General features: G+C 38.0%; 1 protein-coding gene across 2 annotated transcripts in view; it reads right to left on the bottom strand.

The window, feature by feature from the left end:
- Nucleotides 1-9: 9 nt before the first annotated feature.
- The window catches only part of DCP1B (decapping mRNA 1B), a 44,880-nt gene continuing 18,756 nt past the window's right edge, over nt 10-26,133 (bottom strand). For both annotated transcript variants that reach the window (XM_014937312.1, XM_014937313.1), the window contains exons 4-9: nt 19,538-19,604; nt 17,195-17,330; nt 11,414-11,542; nt 9,838-10,680; nt 3,349-3,597; nt 10-642 (exon numbers count right to left, since the gene is read on the bottom strand). In XM_014937312.1, the coding sequence (XP_014792798.1) occupies nt 562-642; nt 3,349-3,597; nt 9,838-10,680; nt 11,414-11,542; nt 17,195-17,330; nt 19,538-19,604 (1,505 nt within the window). In that variant the 3' untranslated portion in view covers nt 10-561. The remainder of the gene's footprint in view (nt 643-3,348; nt 3,598-9,837; nt 10,681-11,413; nt 11,543-17,194; nt 17,331-19,537; nt 19,605-26,133) is intronic.

The following is a 26,133-nucleotide window of genomic DNA, read 5'->3' as shown; positions in this document are numbered from 1 at the left end:
CCCCCCAAGTCTTCAAAACACCTGCAGAGTCCCATTTCTACAGCTAGCTAAAAATACTCTTGTTAAAATAGAAAAAAGATCTTTCTACAAAAAAATTTGGGGGGAAAGTCATGACATTTCAGCTAAATTGGTCTGGAGACCTTCCCTCCCCAGATTTCACCCGGATTTTCACATTCCTAAAAATAGTCCAACATTGCCACCATGTGGTCACGGTGGCACCTGGCGTCTCCCAGAGAAGATCCAAGACACTCGTTCATGGATAACCACGTCCAAGGGAAAAAGGAAAACTGAATTCTGAGTGGGGAGAACCGCAGGGGAAACAATTCCAAGTACGGACCAACATAAGAAAAAATAGTTTAAGATATTCTGTGATTAAGTCTTCAGCATCGTGACGCTCCCCTCCCTAAAGGCACAATCCGTTTCTGCGTGTACTTCCCAACAAGCAAAATCTAGGTATATGCAAAAGACCATTCGTTTCCTTAAATGTAAACATACTCGAAAAGTTTGAAACCTTTTTCTGGAGTTCAGGAAGCAATTCAAATTTAATTTTAAAATCATCTTTCACAGAGACTTTTTCATCGCCGCCTTTCTCACACTGAAGAGATATGCTTCATAAATAATATTTAAGAAGTTGTCATCATTCTGAAAAATAAAATAGGTAATTGTTAGTGCACGATAGGCATTTTGAGTAAAGAGATTAGAAGGATTTTCCATTTCATGGACCAGATACTTTTCAACCTTACTATGTTTTAAAAAGTGAGCAATAGGAAGGCTATTATTTCCTTTACCAAAAATATGTATTATTTTCAAGCCTTGCTAGCAGCCTGGACATGAATATAAACTTTACTGCAGCAAACATGGCTGTAATTTCTGTAACAAGTAATGAGCACACAGCAAGCAGATTTTCCAAACACACAGTGGATTTAACTTTAACTCACTACTCTTGCATGATAATGCGATGACAATACAACCCTGTAATTTCTTCTCTTTGCCCTCATTTAACCAGGGATTTCCTTAAGTAGTTTCCTCCATTAGGTCAACGATCATTTCAAGCAGGTCTGAAGGAACAGTGAGCCGCCCTGCCTTTTGATCCTATAGTAAATCCCACCTGGGCAAATCCTTGCACCTTGTTTAGCTCTTTAGATTTTATCTCCTAACTGAAGCTGCTCCTTTCTCTCTGATGCTCATTTAATTTTTTCCATCTGAAGATCATTTTGCAAGAACGGGTCAACCCACATTAAGAAAGAACATCCGAAGTAGCTCCCATAAACATTTGAGGATAATTAAAATCAAGATACTATCTGAGGAAAATCAGGAGCATCTGAGACTGTAGTTTTACATCATGAAAAATAAAAGGTAAGAAATTGGCAGTAAATAATTTTCAGGTAATTCAGTTAATCTTAACTACCATTAAAAACAGCGGGGTCAAATATACATTTTACAAGCACAGTTTTAGAGGGTAAAGTCCAATTTTCCTTGGCTAGTTTCCTTTTTAACTTCATATACAGTTTTACTGCTATCCAGATACTCAAAGTATGTAAAGACAGGATGATGTGATATTTTTGTTTTTTAATCCCAAACTAAAAATACAGGGAAAAATTAGAAAAACCTAATTTGTTAAAGATACTATTTTCTTTCTGAGTTTATAACTGAAATTGCATTTTAAGTAACTTCAACATTCCAATGACTTTTATTTTTACTCCAAAGCCATCCAGGCCCATAGTTTTGGCCTACAAATTAGACCCTTAAATCTGTGTCTCTATTCCTTGTGCTTTGTAGCCAGGTCTTTAGTTATATAATCTCTCCTCAACTTCTCCTCTTCAGATATTCATCACATGGCAAGTTAAGGAAAAAAATATTCATAATTGTCCATATCATCCCAGAGCAGTAAACAATCATCTCGTACATAATGTTGTTGATGCTTTTGTCACATTTAAACCTGAAAAACTGCAGCAAAAGGAATTTTAACATTTGAACCAGAGAATTATATGGAATAAACTGAACAAGTATATTTTTAGGTTATCTAACCCATATTTTAAAGTTGCTCACGCTCAATCCTGCAATTTTAATTTCCCATCTGAATTCCTCTTACTGCTAACACGCATCTCTGAAATATTTGGCAGCTGGGATAATCACCCATTATTTATCCTTAGCTAAAAATATAATAGATATCTCTCTGGCTCACAGGCCCACCTTATGAAGCTTTCAGTCATCTTTGTTCTTTTTTGTCAAATTTATTATCTTTCCTGAACCCAAAATCAGATGTATTAATCAAAATGTAGTTAAGCCAGCAGCGTGCAAAGAGAGGCTGTCACATCCCCACTCTATGTGATACTGCCCCATTAACATGCAGCCAAAAGTACTGCAACTTTTAACATATATTTTAATTATTTGTTTAGCCTCTGGATTTTCACTGAATTTCAGAGTTGGAAGGGACCATAGAGATCATCTAGTCCAACTCCCCTGCTGAAGCAGGATTGCCTAGAGCTAGAGCATGTTACTCAGGACTGCATCCAGGTGGGTCTTGAAAATCTCCAAGGAAGGGGACTCCACACCCTCCCTGGGCAGCCTGTTCCAGGGCTCTGGCACCCTCACCGTGAAGAAGTTTCTCCTCATATTTGAGTGGAACCTCTTATGTTCCAACTTGTGCCCGTTGCCCCTCGTCCTCTCAGTGGGAACCACTGAAAAGAGTCTGGCTCCCTCCTCCTTCAACCCTCCCTTGAGATACTTGTAGGCGTTGATAAGGTCTCCCCTCAGCCTTCTCTTCTCCAGACTAAAGAGTCCCAGCTCTCTCAGTCTCTCCTCATAAGGGAGATGCTCCAATCCTTGAATCACCTTTGTTGCCCTTCGCTGGACTCTCTCCAGCAGTTCCCTGTCCCTCTTGAACTGGGGAGCCCAGAACTGGACGCAGTACTCCAGTTGTGGCCTCACCAGTGCAGAGTAGAGGGGGAGAATGACTTCCCTTGACCTGCTGGCTACACTCTTCCCTCTGCAACCCAAGATACCATTGGCCTTCCCGGCCGCAAGAGCACACTGTTTACTCATTGTCATTTTACTGTCCACCAGGACCCCTAGATCTTTCTCTTCAGTAGTTGCCTCTAGCAGGTCCACCCCTAACCTGTACTGGTACCTGACATTTTTCTTCCCCAGGTGCAGGACCCTACACTTTTCCCTGTTGAACCTCATGAGGTTCTTCCTTGCCCAGCCCTCCAGCCTGTCCAAGTCTCGCTGGATGGCAGCACAGCCCTCCGGGGTGTCAGGATAGACAGATGCAACTGATTATAGGGTGCTTATATCAAAATGGGAATGGGGATTTTAAGCAAATGAGGAGAATTCGTGGCACTTTACCTGGATCAGGTGTAGAAGTGTTTCCTGCAGCTGCATCTTGGTCATGGAGCTGCTGTTGACCACAGCTGGCTCTGGGGTTTGCAGAGGCAGGAGAAGGCTGGCTGAGCTGGCAGCAGGTTCCTGGTTGGCTGCTGCCAAGCGCCCGCTTTCATTTGCTTTGGGTGGTGCAGGTGTGGTCTGGGTGAAAAGCATCGGGGACATCAACAAGGTAGGAGTCACAGTGGCAGGAATGCGTTGAGGTGAGATTACCTGTCCATGCAAAAATGAAGTCATCAGTTCAACCTATCATCTACTTAATTCTTGGGAATAAGGATGATGAAAACTGCAGACTGATTGGCAACAGGTCCAAAGGCTGCTGGAGATCAATACAGTTATGTGAAACTCCAGCTCAGTATATGATCTATGGATATATGATCTATATCCAGATTAAAAAGGTCTTCCATCCAATTTGAGGTTGCAGCAATGGATTCAAGTGTGATTAAGTCTATCTGACAGGCAAATGATCTTAGGATAGGAGCATTTTATTCCAGAAATCAGACTATTATAAAATATCAGCACTCTTCCAGAATGCAGCTGTGAAGTCTTCCTATGTAGGGACAGTAAGTCATTAAGTTTAGTATTTGAAATATACGTATGTGCAAATACCACTCTTAAAGACTAACCTTTGTACCTAATACTGGAAAATTTATATATATATATACACACACATATACACTTTTTTTTTTTCTTCTCATTTTACCTAAGGAGAAGGGGAAGAAAACAGATGAAGTGATTTATCTAAAGGACCACAGCGAGCTGGTGGCACCATCAGACACAGAGCTGACTCCTAACCAACACAGAGTTGACAAAATCAAAAAGGCCCTCAAAGAGAAGGAAAGCTTTGATGCTGTAGTAGTTCTGCAAGTTGTCTCAGTATCAGTGTCCGCGCCAACGTGCAAAGATAACAGGTCAAAGGATTTTTGCTTTTAAATTTCAAAATGCATCTTGGAACTGTAAAACACGCAGGACTAGCAAAAACTATCAGATATAATATAGAACATAATAGAAAGTTTATTCACTCAGTTTGCAAATATTAGAGCTCTCTCCAGGTAATTCTAGTAATAAACCTTGATCCTAATCAGCCATCTCCTCACTATTCAAGTATCTGATTTTTTTTTTTCAAAGAACAGCTCATATAAAGGAGCTGACAGGAGCTCCCCCAAGGTCCTCCCTTTTGGACTGGAACGTGGTTTATTGATCCTGTCTGAAGGTGAAAGGCTACTGCATCACTTCGCTCTGTGTCCTGGGTTACACTTCAAGTTTGAAGTAAAATTAAAATTAAGAAAATAAAACTGAGGTTTATCTCCTAGGTGTGCAGAACAGCACAGTTTAATATAAAAGAACATTCATATTTTTGTAGTTCGCCTTACTCCTACTTATGATTGTTCTACCCAAGACATTTCTGAACAACATTAGTTAGACTACAAAGAGAAATAGAAATAGAAAGAAATGACGAGGACTGAGATCTCATGTGGTTTTATGCGAAATTTAAGGAAGCAGAAAGACTAGGGATCAGAAAAGACTTGTGGATATCAGAAAGCATACAATATGCACCTACTGCAAAAATCTCCCAGTACATATTTTAAGTAAATATTATTCCTGTTTCTCAAATATGGAGTACTGAGAACTGAAAATCTTGACCTACAGCTTTTTTTCTGCCCCACAGCATGTAATCCTCATAGAAATCATAAATCTGTGTTAGAAGCTCCTGAACGAGTTAAGGCATTCCTAACTCATTAAGGTGTGCTTCAAACAGTAAGGCAGTGCATGTTTGTGTGCCTATGCTTGAAAAACAATGTTCATTTTAGAAGGAAACCAACGTTAAGTAAGTAAATCCAAAGTGACATCCCTCTCTGGAGTGAGACCTTCAGACAGTGCACAGATGTTACTGGTGAGAAGATTGTTCTCCTACCTGTGGAAGACTCATTACCTCCAGCCACTTATCACAATGTTTTTGCTCTACTCATCCATGCAGCTGAAGTCACTTCTCTTAATTTATCTCAAGCAAAATTGGCAGGCTTTCCTTAAACCAGAAGACTCTTCCTAATGTGATTTAAAGAATGCATATACAAGCTGCTCTCCAAAGGCAGGAACCTTCAGCAAAGGGACGGTGGTGGCAGCTGGAGAAGATAAACTGCCCCACTAATACAGCTGAATCTATGACAATGTCAAAGACCTAGATGACATGTCCTTCAAAAATCATACGACGTTTCTCTCTAGAGTCTAAGGCAAATAAATAAAACCTGAGACAAACTGTGCTCTTAATGATACACAGTTACTACTTTTGAATACATATACATGTTGTGGTTTAAAAGACAAATAAAAAATTATTTGTTTTCTCTGGATATAAATGTCTTTTTGGTAGGGCTTGCAAAGCATATGGAAACTATATGGAATAAGCAATATTGCCATCTACTGGTGACACAGCTAATACCTACAGGGTACTCCAAAACTTAAAATATTTGTATCAAGATGAATAGAATAATATATGGATCATTTTTTCAGTGCACAGCATTTGTTTCTGGATGCAAACATTAAAATGCATTTTTTTTGCTAACAGTTTGTGCTCAAAGCTTCTGTCATTTAACAAACTTTTACATAAACAACATTTAAAAAAAAATATATGCAAATTTTCATTTTATATTTAGTTCAGATCACGTTCAGTCCCTGGGACAACTGACACTCACCAGAAAATGGACTGCTGATCTTGGCATTACTGGTGCAATTCCTACAGCACCATGTTTTTGCTGAAAGTGCTGAAAATGCTCTGTGGGGTCATTAAGAGCCTTTTGGGTCAATCTTTTAGCTTTGAGTAATTTCTCACAAGACGCAACAGCCTTTTCAAAACACTGTTGATCCACTTCTTCCCCACAGAATCTAATCTAAGTGGCTTGCTCATCCAGCCTCTAATGAATTATCTCCAGCTTTATGGGGTCAACACTTAAATCTCTGAGTCACTAATAACAGAGTAGGAGTCTACCGTCGGTCGCGCAGCAAGGAAGCAAGAACAAAAGCAAAATGTGCAAAATAATCACTGCAGCATATAGTATTCCTTCTCTGGAGCACAAATGCTCACAAAGGCATATCTGTTTGCTATTCTGCGTGGCTGCTGGCAGCGAGATGACAAGATATAGCTGGCAGATTCACCTACCACCATGAGCTAAGGAACGCATTGGATCTCCTGCAAGGCAAACTGGCACCCCTCGTTGCTTCCTATGCGTGTAGAATCCCACACACTGCTCTGGAACATCAGCACCTGGTGGGTGCTTGTGGGCCTCTTGGTTTTAGTGGCATTGCTTAAAACTGAGAGAATATTTAATCTAAGAATGGTTCTTTAAAACAGTTACTATTAAAATAAAGCCTGCTACAATGCCAACATCGCTCTGTCCTTCAAGTTTAATTCAGAATTTTTTCATTGATATTTTACTACAGAATCATAGAATCGTCTAGGTTGGAAGAGACCCTTGGGATCATCGAGTCCAACCATCTACCCTACTCTACAAAGTCCTCCCCTACACCATGTCCCTTAGCACTGCATCTAAACAGCCCTTAAACACAGCCAGGGATGGTGACTCCACCACCTCCCTGGGCAGCCTGTTCCAATGCCCGACCACTCTTTCAGTGAAAAATTCTTTCCTAATGTTCAATCTAAACCTACCCTGTTGGAGCTTGAAGCCATTCCCTCTCGTTCTGTCACTAATTACCTTAAATTATTTCTCAAAAGAAGTTTAATGTACCTATCACATCCCTCCTGTGCATGTTTATAGTCTCTTCCTGACATTGCAGTCAGGACAATTGAGAGGTAATGGTGCAATGCTCACATCTAAGACACTAGTTGCCACGCACATATTCAGAAGATGTAACACTATGTACAAAATACATTCTGGATGAAAAATGCTCCAAGAAATGAGAAAAATGGGCTGCAAGATAAGTGGCCTTCTGAAGAAAAGATAAATTTGTGTCAAGGTTATTGTAAGCACTTTTAAAACCATAATTCTGATTAACATAAACACTTAAGCATGCATGTTGCTATAATCAGGATAACTCACGCCTAACACTAAGCATATGCTTAAAAGCCCACTGCAGATTAATGCTTTTTTATTGCATCTTAAGCACACGTTACTCACTGTCCACATAAGGAATACTTCACGGAATAGAGCTGGCACCAGACCAGACTGAATGCTTCCGTGTATTATTCTTCAGCTTTTGCTTTTTTTTTTTTCTTTTTTTCTGGGTTTTGGTTTTTTTTTTTTTTTTTTTTGTAACTGGTCTCTTCCTTTCCATGTGGGAGATCACAGTTCTTACACCATATGGAGATGCAGCAGAAGCCAATTTAAACTTGGACTTGTAATGTGTCAATTGTGGAAAAGACTATTGCTTTCATTTTCTTAGTGCTGCTGATGGATTTAGGGTGTTCCTTTAATACCATTTTTCCAACAAAGGACACGGTCCAGATACCTCTCTATTCCTGTCAGACTTTTTAGAGTTTGCTTTTTCTGGATGCTGAACTGTAGTACAAGAGGCAATACCAAAAGATAAATAATTACAGAGAACAAACCTTTTGCTGCATTTGTTGTCAGAATCTGCTTTGATCAATTTTGCATGAGCATGTGCAGATATATTTGTGCCAACTCAATTTCACTCGAATGTCTGTCTGCAGGCATGGCAGCACTTAAAGCCTCTGATCTACAGCAAGGATGGTATTATAAAAAGATTTACATTGGGTTTAAAAGTTGTTTCAAATTATTATCTTCCAATTTCTTTTCAAAAGTAGGCATTTTTCATGTGGCTAATTCATGGCAGGAATATTGACTTGTTCCTTCATTTTTAGCCTCTCCCCCTTTTTCTTTTTTTGGCAATTTGCTGCATGTGAAAGAGGCCATTCCTTCCAAATTGCTTTAGGTGTCCTAAAGAATCATTAGTCATACTTTCATTATCCTTTTCAGTCGATGTATTAAATCTCATAAGCAATACTAAACATGTCAGAAGAACTGCATCTAATACTGCTTTGCTAACAGCTGTGGGTGGCTGTGTCACCCCATGAAGCCATTCCTAGGAACTCTTAGTTTACTTGGTCTGGTCACAGCCCCAAAAAGCAAGGTTTTTTTGGTTTTGTTTTTTTTGGTTTTTTTTGTTTTTTTTTAAGGTGAACTTGCAGCAATAATCGTAGTAAATGAGTCTTGTTCCCGTGAAGACTCTTCTCACAAGCTATTGTTCTGTACGTAGTCAAGCAGTAAAAATATTGAAATTACATTGTCAGACCTCAGTAATTCCCTTTCCATATTGCAACTAATGCTGGCATCATTTTCTTTTTCAAATATGCACAAATAAAGTCATTAGCCATATCAGCATCTATATGGATTTTTCATTTGAAAACATAACAGCATATTTGCCATTTTTTATTTATGCATACTGACATATAATGTATAGCCTGGCACTTGCTTCATTTCACTGTTACCTTTAGAGCAGGAATGTCTTATGTTTCCATGCTATCAGTACACGTACCAGTGAATCAGACCATTTCTTTCATTTATAGCAGGCAAGTTCCATTCCCAGTGAAAACAGAAGTAAATTTTTGTGACTCTGGATCCTCTTTTTAGTCATTAGCACTTCACTGGAAAGTCTGTAAGCAACTGATCCCCAATAATTTCAATGACTAATCCCCACCAAACGCTTCCACGCAGATTCAAAGTCATGCTGCTTTAATTAAAAGAATAAAAATAATGATGGCTATTTGCTGTATCAAATTCATCTTCCTCTGACCTCTCTCATGGAATTAGAAATCTTGACCCGTGACAGTGTTAGTGACAGATGTGGCACTTAATTGTTAAATTACTATTTCAGCCTCTTCATGTGTAGGATAACTTTCTAGAATAAGAAGGATTTTTGGAGCATGCTGAAGTATTCTGTAGCCTTTCATTCCGGTTTTTAAGAAGTTGCAATATTTTACACTGTAAAGGTGAATGGTTTTTCATTTGGATAAGTAACTTCTAGGCTGGAATATAAGTCAGACTCCAGTACAACACAGGTCTTGTGTTAAAGGAAATTAAAAGGGGCTTAATACATCCTCAAACAAGACATTTAAAGACATTTAAATGTAGAAGATCCTATAGAAAATGAAGCTGTTAACAAATACAGTAGTCGTCCAGGATGAAGCATTTTGTAATTACACATGATGCTTTTCTGAAGAACACAAAAATGCACTCATGAGAGAGACATAGTTTCTTGACATCTGAACACTTGAAGACACCAATCTGACTTTTAGGGTCCCAATCACCAGAATTAAAGCATTTGGTTTGCGAAATAAATGATGTGCACCATGTGGTAAGACAGTAACAAGAATACACTGGCCAAAACGAAACGAAGAGTAACCTTGCAAAACACTAAATTCAAAAGATTGCTAGATTTTTATTTGTTTATTGAAAATAAAGGTTGAGGTTTCCCATTTACCTGAAAGAGAGCGCTCTGCTTTTCTGTTCCTGGTGCCTTTTCTATCCAGGAATCCAGTGGTTTCAGCGTGCTGGTGTTCTGAGTAACAACAGGAAACTTAGCTGCCAAGGTTGGTCTGCTGGATACATGCAACTGTTGTTCTTGTTGCACTATCTGGAGTTTTTTCAGTAACTCCTGAGGTGAAATCACCCCAGAACTGGCTGCTTGATTGCCAGAGAGAGAAAGTGGCTGTCTGGGAAGTTTGGATTGTTCTTTCCCGAGTGTCTGAGACTCCAAAGTCTGGCCTGGTAGGGAACCATTGAAATACACCAAAGGTGGCTGGCTCATATTATTTACTGTGGCTGCTGGTGCTCCAACAGCAGTAGGAGTCCTGCTGAACACAGCAGCTGTCGAGTTCACAGCCGCTGTTGCGCTGGGGTCCATTTTAGCCACCGACCCCGACTGACTCTGCAATTTCTGCAATAAGCTTTGAGTGCCAGCAGCATCCTGAACGACATGAGATGTTGTGATACCATGAGAAGTCACAGGTTGGAAGAGCCCTGTGAAAGTCTCACCCCCGGGGTGGATATTGCCGTTTTCACAGAGCCGGTTCTCAGGAAACTCAGCGAGAGGATGAAGGTCTGTCCCACGCACCATCAGCTTCTGAATGGCAGGGCAAAGCTGCTTCTCTGCAGAGGGGGAATGCCTGCTGGGTTCTTCGTAGGACAGGGAACGTACCACACCCTGCCTGACAGGAAGATTCTCTTGATGCTGTTTATTAAGTGGTGGTTCTGAGACATCTGGCTTTTCTCTTTTTCCAAACAGCGCCGTCAGAGACAAGTGCTGTGGTTCAGGATCCACATTCTGTGAGGGGACAGAGGGGAAAAAAAGTAAACATAGTTACCTCGTGCCTAAGTTACATTAAGTGGTGACAATATATAGCCAGCAGTATTCAAGGGAAAGCTGAGAAAACTGCTATGCTCTTTTCTCCCAAGAGGATTTTTAAGAGTTTTGTCACATAGGAAGGGCAAGAGGACAGTCGTCAAGCTGCTAATGTGGGAGAAAAATCAGTGAATCTGAGAGATAGCAGTGGCTTCACTTGAAATACCATGAAAGAGAATCTTCCCTTTCAGCCATCAGTACAATATTAGTAAGAGATGGAAATCTCCCCATGTATGAAGTAGGGCAACTTCTTGGGCATCTCCCTATCACAGCTGAATTCAGCTTTTAGGCTTTTGCAGCCTGATTTAGCTTGAAGATATATCAAGAGATTTTTCTTTACTTAGATCGACTGAATTAACTTAAAAAAACAAAACAAAACTCAAAAACTAGGATCACAACAGCATCTGAAATTTGAAATACTAGTATTTTGCCATCGCATCAGGATAGTATGCCTGCAATTTACATGCTTCCACATCAAATGGTGGCAGTTGGGGAGCTTTTTTATAAAACAGATTAGTTTTGCATTAAAATCATTCCTTACAGAGGTTCCACCTCAAATTCTTGCACTGGCCTTCCAACTCAAATAAACAGTCCTACAGTCAAATAAATAGTTGATTACAGTAGCGCTAGTCAGAAAACACACAAGAGATTTTACCTTGTTTTGCTGAGATATTCTCTGATGCTGATTTTCACTAGGCTTCACTGGAATTGGTTTGATTAAGTTGGGGTTGTTATAGATTGCAGAGGAGCTGGTTATTTGTTTTGGCTCTGAGCAGGTCTTACACTGCAACAGAAAATAAGTATTTTTTTTAGTTAAGTGCAGCAATATCTTTTGCTTTACTGCTCCACTACTGTAAAATACAGACATAGCCAGGTACTCAATAACCAAACACACTGGTTGCAGCACTGATTATGAAGTGTTACGCTATTGAAAGAACCGTAACAACTGCAACCTAATTTTCTAAAACCACAAAGCATATGTAAAAATAAACACTTGATTCCAAGATGTCCTGAGTATGAGGCCTCCACCTAATTTAAATCTCAGTTCTTTCTTATCTTCTGCTTTTCCCTTACCAAGAAAAACGTAAAATAATTTTTAAAAAGCACCTTAGAAACCAAGCAACAGACATTCTTTTCCTGCATCCGTTGGCAGCTAGAAGTAGTTTTGATACATGAAGGATTAATGTGCCCAAAAAGAATGTTTTAAATGCTTTTTGCTAAAAACTAGAATTATAACTCAAGCTCTTTTACAAAATCATTCCACATTGGAGGATGCATATATCTGCACAGAAAAATAACTGAAGATTTAATCGAATTTGTAGAATCAGCATGTTTCCTTATTAAATATGACAGGATTAATAGCCATATGTCTAAAAAGATTGTCACAGACATATGACTAAAAGCGATCAGGGACATGGAATGACTGACACATGAAGAGAGAAGGACACGATTTAATTCAGAAAAAAAATAACAAAATGCTGAATGAGAGAGAAATAATAAATGGAAAAGGTGAATACGATGTCTTATTGACACTGTACGAAAAATAAGAACACTGTAAATGAAACTAAAAAAGCATTGGGTATACAAGGGATGCTATTGTCATTAGAAAACAAAACAGTGTACTGGAAGTCGTTGTCACTCAATACAATTGAAACCAAGAAAATGGAAAAATTTTTGTAAAGAATCATCTAATAAAAAGTTAATCCTGTCTAACAAGAATATTCATAGTTAATTACCTGAACTTGATGGGCTCTAAATTTGATGTTGCAGGACTAATGGTTGGGGTAAGGAATGACCATTTTCAGCTTCTCATTCTTTCCTCCAAAGAGCCCAGTCTTGTGTGTTACTGAGGACAGAACTCTGGACCAGACAGACTGCCAAACGGACACACAGCAGAGCCACTACTGTGCAATTATGAAATGATCAGTGTCCTTTCTAGAACATTCCAAGACATTCCTTCGCATTCAAATGTGTTAAGTGAGAAAATAACTCTCACCCCCAAATAGGCAAAACTGATAATGTAATCCATTTCTGACATCTACTGCAACAGATAAAGATGTAAATAAAGATACACTGGTTCCAGAGCTGCTCTGTAAAACTGAAATGGACTACCGTGTCCACCTCTGGAGACCCAAAAGCACACGGACTTGTTGGAGCAGGTCCAGTGGCAGGCTATGAAGGTGATCAGAGGGCTGGAGCACCTCTCCTGTGAAGACAGGCTGAGAGAGTTCAGGTTGTTCAGCCTGGAGAAGAGAAGGCTCCGGGGAGACCTTAAAGCAGCCTTTCAGCACCTAAAGAGAGCCTACAGGAAAATGGGGAGGGACTCTTTATCGGGGAGTATAGCAATAGGACAAGGGGTAATGGTTTTAAACTGAAAGAGGGGAGATTTAGATTAGATATTAGGAAGAAATTCTTTCCTGTGAGGGGGCTCAGACACTGGAACAGGTTGCCCAGAGAAGCTGCGGATGCCCCATCATTGGAAGTGTTCAAGGCCAGGCTGGATGGGGCTTTGAGCAGCCCAATCTTGTGAAAGATGTTCCTGCCTGCAGCAAGGGGCTGAACTAGATGATCTTTAAAGGTCTCTTCCAACCCAAACCATTCTATGATTTAAATTCTTTTCTCTAACATGAAGGGTAATAGAGTCTTGTATATTTCACAATGAAGTCTGAAGAATTTAAATAATACCCCTCTTTCTCTAGGGTATTTTAAAAGACTGAGTTCTTCAGAAACCGTGGGTACCTCAAATTCCACTGTCATACTGTGCACGATCACAGCACTAAGCATATAAAAATGAAGTGAGAAGGAGTAGAGTTTAACAGAGTTATCACTATACGAGCGTTTTTCAGACCAAATCTCTCAGCAAAATGAACAGCACAATACACAAAGGCCTATAGAGAATGACATTGACCTGACTTGGTATCATTCCCATGATTTGATAACATGGCTAGTAGGCTGCTATCAAACACAGGGAAGTACAGTGAAGAGGAAAAAAAAAAACATTTTAAAGGAATCTGTAACTACTGTAGCTCAAAATATAAGGTCATTTTGTCAGATGGTTAGCATGGCCTTGCTGATGAGTAAAGTAGGAGCACCAGCATGACATTTTAAGCAACTGTCGGGTGGACAGGTAAAGAAGATATCAGATGGCATCATCATAGGACAGCAAAAAGCAGCATGAAAGAAATGTCACCATGCTCTTTAGTGATAGAACCAGAACAGTACTCATCAGCTACAACATATGATGATTACTACATCTGGCTTCACAGGCCTGTCCTTTAGTCATGAGTCTTGTTCAAAGCTACGCTCCTACAAAAGATGCGTAAGGAATCAAAATGATATAAGGTTAAGTGAAAGGAAGGCTAAGCAACACTCAAGAAAACAAAAAAGAGACAGAGGTATGTGGTGAACATAAATGAAAAAAGAACAAGACCAGCACTAAGGATGTCTTAGGCAAGTTTGGTATAGTCAGAGACATTTGAGGCAAACAACTGCTCTATGTCGTGAGATTTCATAGTCTACCTGTATAATATGAAGCTCAAGTTGAACAGGACATTGTCACAGGAAACTGATAATGGGCAGGCATGGTACCTCAGTATTGCAGTTCTCCTGAACAAAATACCATGTCACATCCCAATCTCCTGTTCTGTAGCAAAATCCTCACTTTGAGACTTTTTATCTGCATAGATATGTCAAGTATAAGGAGGAGATCCTAGAAGGTCTGATACAAGAAGGTCAGCCAAGACCTGATGGAACTTAGAAAAGCTTTGTAGATGGATGTCTAGGCTGAAAGTGATGAAGAGAACTTTGAAGTTGTCAGAGCTCGAGTGCAGAGCTAAAAAGTGCTAGTAACTGAGGATTTCTACCTAGCTGATGTAAAGCAGCCACAGGTGACATTAATGAACAGTGACATGAAGGCACTCTGCAGAAGAGAGGAGTTGAGGAGGACAAGAACTGTCTCAAAGAAGAGCAGTAGCAGCAAGGATTTCCAATTAGAACCCTGCTTAAGTGAGGCATACAGAACCAATTCCGACTGTTTAAGAACAGTAGCATAGACTCTGCATCACCCAGGTTACATATGGCACAGTGCCCTCAGGAAAACTAGGCCTCCTGGAGCCTACTATCAAGTCTTTCGCACAGTTAACAAATCAAAAGCTAAGGCACCTGAAAACTTAGAAACTATATTCAAGTGTCATTTGACTATTTTGCTGACAGAAGCAGTAAAAGAACAGAAACAGAGGTCCAGAGGTCATGCTTGCTTGCTACCAGAAACGATGTTCTTATCAAATGGTAGTGTGTCCTCAGTAACGAAGAAGGAAGCTTCAGCTATTTTGGGCACATCAACCAGCCAAAGGACGTTAATAGATCAAAGATGGTGTAGTAAATGGTAGATGCTTAAAAGCCCAGAGCTAAAAGCAGAGTTTGAGAAGGCACAATGGTTAAAAAGAAAAACATTTTGTCATGCTTCATTCTGTACCCTAGCAGTTCTCCAACTCTTTATCTCCGTAGCTATCGTTATGAGGCCTGCTAATACCACTTCTTCTTACCAGAAATCAACAGAAGGCAAGTGTGCACTAGAAGTATATTTTTCAAGAAATACTTTAGTGGTTTAGCAACTTAATAAAAAAAGGAGGGGGAGGCTACATATTTTATTTTTCATGTAACCTCTAAATGTGTAACTTATTTGGGAATTAGTTAGTTACACGCTTAAAAAAAATTTCTCATCCTCGGATTTAAAACTTGAGCAAAATTCCGTAGATGCTTTGAAAATTGATGTTCTTATTCTACAGTTCCCAACACTTCGAAACACTCTCATCTCTGAAACCACACAGAATGTGATTTCAGCACATTAGCACTGTAAGCCATAAGACACACACTGGCAAGGAAATAGAAAAAATAATGCAGCCAAAAAGCATGACTGCTCTGAAACATATTGCCACTAAATACAAAAAAGGTTGTCATTGCCTTTATTTATCACACCCTTCTTAATTTTATATTACTAACAAAACAAGAGAAAACAGATATCCAGTTTTTAAGAGGTCAGATACTCTTTGTACTCATGTTCCAGGTGAAGAGGAAGTTTTCATGGTATCTCCTTAGCAATCCCTTAAATGCAGAAAGATTATATATGAAGCAAATTTGCCAAAGATCTTATCTGCGGGGAAAAAATTAAGACCACTATTATTTAAACAACAGATCTTCTAGAATTTCTTCTCCTTCATCTTGATTTTCTGTGTGCTCATGTAGAAATGGAAGTTAACTTTTTTAGGTTTATTACCCCCTTCTCATATAATCTGAAGATAGCCTGATATTTTTCCAGTTTTCCATGTACAGTATTTTAAAATCATTTAACAAAAACTTCTTAAACATTTCATAATCATGCTCTTCTATGCCAAGACTAGATACTGATTCAGTATTAATACACAGAAAAGGTATCAGGTTTTGGAGGTGTTTGTCCACTGTAATGCACTAAATCCCTATTACAGAAAATATGACAGTCCTAAGCTTCAAAAGAAACTACACCACAACACAAAGGGCTACCATTCACCTTAATTCAAATAATTTGCTATTGTCTTTCTGAGGATCTTATTAGTACCCACGTTTCAGAAAAATAACTTTTCCTCTCTTTAAATTGCTTGTTAAAGATATAGATATTTCTAGACTCAGAACACTTATGAGCTTTATTACTGTAAGCCAACATATGAAATAGAGGAAACAGCAGTAGGAACCTGCAGGCTCTGTAACAATTTGCAGCATATATATGATGAGTTAAAATTATTAGATTTTTATTCCCCAAAGTAAAACGTTTTTGATTGCTCAATAATAGAGAACATTATTAGTCCATTAGTTACTTCTTTATTTAGAAGCCTCAGAAGACCAAAGCAGCACACGGGCTGAAATCATACTACATTTCAACCTTTTCATTTCCTTCCATTAGTGTCTGAAAGCAGCTAACAACCACAATTAAAAGCAGTAACTTCACTCTTAAAGCTCTTCTCTGAAGAGCTTGTATAAACCACTGAAACTACTAACAGGTTTGAATACTTCACCCAGAAAGAGGACAGAACTTCCAGGTCCTACTCAATATGCAATAAGCACGGAAGCTCTAAGGGTCAAAACTGAAGCCAATTTATACTTGTTCTTACCCCCTGGCATTCAGCTAATAATCAATCATACACGTTCTCCTTTCAGAAGTTTTTATTGATGGCATTCATTTCTTTTGAATCTTTAGCAAATTCTGACAAAACTCTTTTATAAGCAACTTTCACACAAAATAAGAGAGCACACTGTCCAAAATCAGTTTTGCTTTGAGTCAAACTATTTTTAAAAAAAACAACAAACCAAACCCTTTAATGTTTTAATATGTAAAGTGTAAGCAAGGTGGCATCAGAGTATGACCAAAAAGAAATGTCCTCTTTTTACAGACAACAAATCTCACCTTGGTATACTCATCTTTGGCTTTGGTAAGCATCCGTAAGATATCCACTTCTTTGTTATTAGCAGAATTCATGATCATTGGGGACACTCCTGTTCCTGTGCCCTGCTGCGCTTTGAATTGTTCCTGCTGAGTTAGGCTGAAAGTTGGAGGTGAGAGGAGAATACACAAGACAAAAAACAGTTAAAATAAAAAAAAAAAGTTTAACCACAACTTTATAATAATTAAGCAAAACTCAAATATTTGCATTTTCCCCCCATCTACATTAGAACACATAAAAAACCCCACACCTCTATTAAAATCAAGACCTATACTAACATATAATTTGATCAGGTGAGAGATTAATTTTCTCCAATCCTGAATACACTATGCCCTAGACTAAAATATCTGTAATGCAGTCGCAATTTCTACACCCAGAAAGAGCAGGGAATTTATAGTGTTATTCAATTCTGCTGGTGGTGGAGGATGGCAAACACACACAAATCAGTCATTAACAACTAGCAAATGACCAATTTCCTGGCCCAGCTGTTTTATTATTATTGTAGAATGCTGAGAATTAAAACATGCAGACAATTGGCTGAGCGACAGGGTATTTTTTTATCTATATGCAACACTGCTATTATAAACCACTACACGTGGTTTACAATTGCATGAATCCTCTGAAAACTAGTTTTTATTGTAGTAAATTACCAGTTTGAGAGTACCTAATCACCACCAACTGAAACTTGAGCTAGTTAACTAAAATTAGCTGTCAAAAACCCGGCTTTCCTAGGGTTTATTGCTTATTTCTGTAAATTCATTCCCGTCAATTATTTCTTGGGACACAACTGACTCATTTTAGAGCTGTAGGATATACAGCAAAACCAACAAAGAACCCTAAACAAACCCCCACCACTGTCACAGTCTGTGTTTCACAATGTTTTGTCACTGCAAAATGAAAAGCAGCAGGTATTACTTTAAAAAGAGATAGAGAGGAAACATGACTACCTTCCCATCTGGTATTTTATGACAAATCCTAGCTGGAACATAGTGGTAGAAGAGTTAAAGCACTTTGCTACGGATCGAGATGTGTGAGGATGAGCCTCGTTTGGACTTGTACTGCAGGGCACAATAAATGGGCTTTTGGGCACTTGGTAACTTTGGCAATCAAAACTGATGTCACTTCCTCAGCACGCTTCTGGCTACAGAAGCTGTTAAGATTGGGACAGATGACCTGAAAAGGAGAGATTCACAGGTCTGACAGCGCCTTTGCATCACTCTCAGTGACTATTTAATGCTGTCAGCTTGACTGTATCCGCCTCCCATGGCTTTTCTTGGGATGACAAAGACCTGGCTCTGCATCATCCCTCCTCCTGCCCCTTAAAAGAACTGTGACACAAACTTATATACTGCAGGCAATTCGTATATCCAACCTCTGCCGGTTCCTATTGGGCCCTTTTACTATATCCTTCACATTATGACTCAAAAAAATTTAGGTTGCGTATGTTGATAAAAATTTGTAAGACTTCAGCTCCTTCCTCTGCCAAACAAACGTGAAAACCTGTGAAATATGGTCATAAGAAAGGGATCATTGCAAACGAGCCCATCATTAGGCCAACCAGAGGACAGAGCAGAAGAGCGAGCCCTGTCCATCCCGGACATGTGAAGAAAGTGGTGACAGTGAAAAAAAACTACCCATGAAATTGTTAGACTAAAATACAGCTGAGAATACAGTTCTGTTTGAAATTGCAATCTCCGACTTGATGGTAAAATTAAAAATTGTATAACATGTATGAAATAATATTATGTGCGTAAAAGTAATTAATTCAAAGATAATTAAAGTCTTACTTTATATTCCAAAAACAAAGTGAATTTTGTACATATTTCTAATAAATGAGGAAGCAGGAATTCAGCCTTGAGGTAGAAACAGGATAAAAACCACAAAAATTGTATTATTACAGTATGCCTTCATGATAGCCAGCGCTTACATTGCTAGAGGGAAAAAAAAAAGGTAACAGCAACATTAAAAAAATCCCCTCCCCAAACTTAAAAAAAAATATATTAAAACCCCAAAGAGTACAATTCTTCAAAACAAATTTCTGAGTCATCAGGAAATAGATCAGATGAACTGTTACATTCTGATGTAGCTGGAAAGCTGCGCAGCAAATTATGAAAAAGCATTGCAATACAGTAATTTATTTCTGATTATACAAAATGCAGGTGTGTGAAAATTCTACTTGCAACAAAGTCTATAAAAATAGCTTTAAAGTAGAAAGGTATGACCATCCTAGCAATATAATGTGCATGTATGTACAGAAATACATACATTAAAAAAAGCACAAGAAGTCTTGTTTACCCATCACTTACTTTTTCATGAGCTCTGCAATTCTTTGGCATTCTTCCTTATCATAAAACCAAATCCCATATATGGACACTGCAAATGCACATCAAACACAAACTATGAGCATCTTCTCAAACAACAATTCTACCTGGTAGATATTTAAAAGTGACCTGTAAAGGAATTCTTAAGATTTATTTCTGTCTTATGCTTTCCCCATCTATAAACATGACACCTCAGATCTTCCAAAATAAAAAAAAAAAATCAAAGGCATATCTCTAAGGATGTAAATGACAAGCTCTTGAGCTTTCAATAGAGACAGAGGTATTTGATCCTTTTTTTCAGAACACTAAGCCAGAGGATTTTTTTTTCTTTAAAACCTTTTCCTCTGTCAATTTTTTCAGTTGTCATATCATATCCATTAGACTCCAGTGGCCAGTGTACTGCAGGTAGTGTTACACGCGTATATAAACAAGCAAGATTCATTTAGTTTTCAACAACATTCAAGGCCTATCTCATATATCATCCAAGTTGTCAGAGTTGTACTAACACAACTCTGCCTCCCTGCAGATTTCCTATAAAAGTTGCCCATTAATTTCACCACCAATAATAAGTCATTATCTGTAGCCAACCCCAGTATTAGAAAATCTATATATAGTGAAGGTCTGAACTTAGATAAGTGCCTACAGCTTTGCACAATTTGCAGCAACAATGGATTTAAATTTACTAGTAGTTCAAGATTCTCAAACATCCACACCCCTAATGAAACCACCATGATGGTAATGGCCATAAGGGAACTGCAGTTAGCCCAGCTTCCACCATAAAAAACATGGAGCTTTTTCCACTCACGTCCATGCTATATAGCTCATGTAAAATAGCCTTGGAATAAATTTACAACACTGTCTCAAAACAATCTCTCCGCATTTGCCAGGGTAACTGTCCTAGTTTTAACCTCAGGCACAAATTTGCTGTGAGAAGAGGAAGGGAGAAGCACTCGAAGGGTTAACACATCTTCTTCTATCATCACAACCTTGTGTAACATCCATGTTCCCTTTACACGATATGGTAGCAAATAGCTAGTGCTGTGTTTCTTCCCTGTTCCCCTTCCTACCGTACTGCAGGCAAGAGTTTTCCCTTAATTTTACTAAGAAATGGCAATTTCTGATGTCTTCAAACACAGCAGGGGCTAGCTTTTATTTGAAAGGAGCATAAACGGATTGAGTACCTGCTTAAAAACAACTGCAACGCTGACTGTGATCATGTAATATTTCCTTATATTAGCAGAATCCAAAAGCAATCACTTCTTCAATTTCCCAGAATGAAAAACACAGCATATGAAGTGTAAGTTGGCTTTGTTAATGTTTGAAAAGAAAACGAATGTGCAGCTGTTTGCAAGACAGAAATGTAATACTTATCTCCATTCCCCCTCAGATTTTCAGCCATGTGTTGTCTTTTATATAGCTAAAAATGGTTCAACTGTTTAATACAGCATACTGGTAAAAAGCCTAAAAAAACCCACAAACCAACAGCCATCCTGTAGACACACAATAAATAACTTTTAAAAGACGTACAGTCATTTTTATGATTAACTTTTCAGAAGTGTGATGATGATTTCTACTACTCACCTAAAAAAGGTAAATAATGTACTATGCGCCAGCGGTTCTACAAATGTGCAACATAAGAGCTGATCTGAACTGCACAAATAATCTCCTTTTTTTAACATAGGCATAAATATTAAGATACGCATTTAAAATAGACATTAATATTCCAACACATTCCAGCAAGCACCCAGTAATAAACTGCAAACCTGTAAAAAAGCACGTGAACGATTTGCAAGGTTCTGAGATACCAACCCACACTGCAAAACGACACATCCTTCTGACAAACCACATTTGAAAACCTGTTGTTGTCCATATTACAGGTAACACACTATTCTTCAATGCAACAACGTAGCATGCAGACTGAAAACCCCCCACAACCCAAATTCATTTTAATCAAGATTCTTTGTTATAAAAGAATCTCCATTGCAGAAGAGTATTGATGAAACTTTGGCCATCTGCTCCATCCTCTCAATTCTTTTTTTAATGTCTGCCACAGCTGGTGGCATCACCAATAAGCAAGACAGGCTGAACAGCTTCACCTTTTGGCCAATTGATCAAATATGTCATAGGCAATTTATGAATATCTGATAAATTTGAAAGCTGACAGTCCCATGGGGATACTCCAGTGCTTCTGGCCATTGAAAGTTGAAAAACTGGAATCAAGAGCAGAAGCAAGCTAGTTTACCTCAACTCGGTGACAAATATACTGATTACCTGTGTAAGAGACCATTTCAGATTTTACAGAACTACAACTAATATTTTGAAATACAATTCAGACCCATTTCAGGTCACAAAATAAAGACACTAATGTACTGCCTGTCCCACCAGACCAAATCACCACCCCAAGAACATACCACATCTTAACTGAAGCTTTAAGTGAGGATATTGCAGATCCAGAGAACTTTAGCCCAGATGTTAACTGCGCTTCAAACCAACAAACCCACACTTACTTTCTTACTTCAGTCAAATGGTACTTTAAACCTGGAGTAGGAAGGCACAGCTGAAAGCAAGGAAGACCAAAACCCAACATCCTCTGAGCTTACAGCTCCCTTTCGGTACTGAAATCTTTCAGAAGTGGACAGTCCTCCTCTTCGTCCTTCCACACTGTCCCCATCTGCCCAGAACAGATGAACACTTCAGAAAAACACTAAGAAATAACCACACAGCCACTCCATTTGTTGCGGCACAAGGTACTCCAAGCTCTCTCATGCATAGGAGAATGATGTACCAGTGCGAAGGCAATGACTTGCTGGAAAACTGAGATACCAGGTATCCAAAGGACACCAACCTATGCTTTCATATTTGGTGCTCATCACCTGGAGTAACCATGGTGTAAATTCATACTACAGTAGTATATTCTGCTATGAACTACATTTAAGGAAAGAAAAATGTAAATAATAGCAGTAAAAATGTGTTTTAATGGCCATCTTCTTGATTAATGATGAATACAAAATTCCATTTTTATTTTTTCTTAATGTGTATGACAACACATTAAAACCCAGCACTGGCAAAAGCAGCTAAGATGATTACAAATTGTAACTGTCACACTAAGAACCTGGCATGCTCTTCAGTAATGGAAACCAAATACACATACAATACAAATTTCACTACAAGCTTTCTACCAGCACGAAAACACTGCATGTCTTATCAGGATTAAATCTAAACAGATTACTTTTATCCGCCCTCCATCTCTATCAGACTGTTAGACAAAAAGGAAATCCTGATCTAAGTATCATCTGTAGAGTGGTAATTTCACTAAAATGTTCACATGTTAAAAATGAATCATTAAACGGCAGAGGCACAACTGAATCACTAAACAGCAGATGCACAAAGCATATTCTTCTGCTGCAGCACAAAAGAGGAAATATTAAGTCACTTTTAGGCCCGGGTTCAGCTACAAAGGTATCCAAGAAGAGATTATTGTAAAAAAAAGCAAAAAGAATAAACATATCAAAGTCAAGTATCTTCTGGTAACCAAGTGAACCAGTTACATGAGAAGTAGCTAACAAAAACCAAATAAGGAGAGCTAGTTTTATACTGACAAGATGGTACACATCTAGTCATCCACTTTGAACTGCTCTGAAGTCATTTACTAAAAGAAATGAGATTTAGTAATTAATTGATCACATTAGAGGAAAAAAAAAAGGCACCAAAGTTATGATGATGTTAACAAGATTACACAAAACTAAAAGGATATAATGTAGTTATCAAATCAACAGGACACAATTAATATTGAATGGGAATAGCCTAAATAAATTCCTTAAACAATCTAATTGAAATGATTACCTACTAAGAGATACCAGTCTTTAGAATTTTTAGAATTTGAAAAAGGTGGGTTACTCATAAATCAAACCTGAAAAATTCTAACAAACTCTGTGAAGCTCATTTAATATAGCTCAGTGATTGAATTTCAGGAAGTATATTCTTTAATTTTCAAATCACAATTTCAGAGCTAATTCTAGAGCTTCTGCCTTACGATTTTCATTTTTTGGCTACAGATTTCTCCTGTCCTCACAAACACTAGAGCACTCGATACTATTTATAAGCAGAAGCTGACAGCTGCCATCTACCAAAGTTACAGACGACAATTTCTAACCTCTCAAAATCTGAAACATTTATTTATTATGATGATGAAGAATTTCTTATCAACTTTCACAATTCATGCTAAGTAACCTATTACAAAGGAAGGCATTTTCTCTAGGATTATTTATTTTACTCTTCATTTGTCCAGCTTCAGCTTCTAGCTATTAGATTTTTGTCTTCTGGATAGACGTTTACATTACCAAAGTTTTAGTTTCAGTGTGCTTGCAAGACATTACTTTTAAACACTTGCTCCACAGACTGCATACAGTATTTAAGCTTGGTAAAAATAAATACAGAAATATTGTAACAACTGACTAGAGATTCTCCTGCACCTATAAACTGTTTTACACTTGCTGGTATTAAAAAAAAAAATATATAAAAAATAAAATGATTCTTCAACTTTTATGTTCTATTCTTGATATCATACTTTTTAAGGTACTTTATTCCACAGGTATGGCCTGTATTGCTCCTGAATATGTAAAACCACAATTGGCTATATTAAAGTGCAGTTTCTTTAAGCACATCTTACAAGGTAGCCAGACTCTTATGTTGGTCATTTTTTCCCTTTGCTATCTACCATTTATGTAATATTTGACTATTCAGCAAACTATCAATGTTTGCATTTCTTTTTCTAGTACTTTTTAGAACATTGCAGCTTCCATTTTGCAGGACCTACTGAAAAAAGAACCAAAGCAGGTTATAGCCACAACAATAATTTTTGATCTCTGAGTTCTTAATTTAAAACATTAATTAAAGCACGCCATGTTAATTTTGTGCTCTTGTACTGCAATGCAACTATAAAATTGGCTTTATACTTTGCTCGTGCTCGAGTAGTGAAGGAGACTTGCCTGTTGAAGTTCTACATCATGGTCTGGGGGATAAAGCGAGAGGACTGCAACAAAGGAGAGAAGGTATCAAAAAAAAAAATGCAGCTAAGGCAGCTGCAGGCTATCTTGGAAAGCTGAATTCCATCTCTGACACTGCCCCAGAGATATTATGCAATAATATGCAAGTTGTGAAATGTCATCTTAAGTGGCTGTCACTGATTGTGTGCAATTCATTTCCCAGTGTTTGAGTTGAGGTCCTAGACCTGGATGTAAGTCTTGAGTGCACGACCTGCAAAAACGCCAGTTTCTTACGATCGCAACCAAACTCTACAAGAAGTGCTTCTGAATACATGAACGATAACTGCATTGGAAAAATTAGGCCTGAGTAATTTAAAGTCAGACACCCTGATTTTAATTGATCCCTACTCTGCCTTAGGACCCCAATTTGTAAAATGGGAAGAATAATTCTTCTAATCTGAGCAAGGTACAACAGTTCATCTTATTTACAAGTGATCAGTTATTATACTGAGAAGTACCACAGAAAATAACAACAAGAAAAAAAAGCAATTAATAGTTCTGTTCCTAGTCCAGAACTTAAGTGGTATGTAACAAAGCAAAAAGCCCACATATCAGTAATGAGGAAAAAACAGAATACTAAGTAGCTGCTTTTTACATAAATGCCATTCAGACAATTTGTCGTCTTTTACAATAAGGACTTTGCTTCAGTTATCAATCTCATAATTTAAAATTCCAAAAACAAAAAAGAGATTGCATAAGCAACCTTAATGTTAGTATTTGCTCGTTTAGGAGCCTTAGAGTTCTTTTAGTTCTCTACAGCCTTAAAGTTATTTAAATCACAATATTTTGCATAGCTATTTAGGCATTTAAAAACAAAAACACTGGAAAAAAAAAATTCATCCTATTATACTATATTGCCAGTGATGTGGCTCATCAACATCACTGGAACTTTTAGTATCTTGCATCTCTACATTGTGTAAAGCAGCACAATACAAAATATATATAAAATCAACTCACTTGATTCTAAATGATGGAAATTCAGCTTAGACATAGCCTGTCATTTCTGCAAGTTCTTAGAGGGGAAACAAAATTCTTCATGATGTCCCATGCACAACAATGTCAAGAAACAGAAGCAAGGCAAAAGTTTTTCAAACAACAAAATCCTGTATTTTGATATGACCTTAACATACATTCCTAAAAAGCTGCTGAAAAAAACCAACCTGCTAAGTCATCAGACACTTGTTCTTTCATTTGAAGTTTGATAAAACTTCTGATCCACTTACTTGGGAAACTTTTAATATAGACAGGGATATAGATGAAATATGGAAATAATTACCATTATTTCAAACTTTTAAAACATTATGTAAGAACAAGCATGGAAAAAACCCCAGTTATTACAGGGAAAAGAATCCTGCTCAGAGACATCTTAATGCAAACTGATGATCCCACATGGAGAGTGAAAAACCAACAAGATACACAAGGAAAACAAGAAAATATATAACAATGAAAGCCCCAACAAAATGCAAGAGCCCCTCAAAACTCCTTTCCCCAAAAGCAGATGGTTTGAGAGTGGGCAATGATTGGCAACACTACTGA

This window comes from Calidris pugnax, unplaced genomic scaffold (assembly GCF_001431845.1).
Source record: "Calidris pugnax isolate Ruff unplaced genomic scaffold, ASM143184v1 scaffold1, whole genome shotgun sequence".
NCBI lineage: Eukaryota > Metazoa > Chordata > Aves > Charadriiformes > Scolopacidae > Calidris > Calidris pugnax.
The sequence above is the reverse complement of the archived record's forward strand: the minus strand, read 5'-3'. Positions and strand labels throughout refer to the sequence as shown.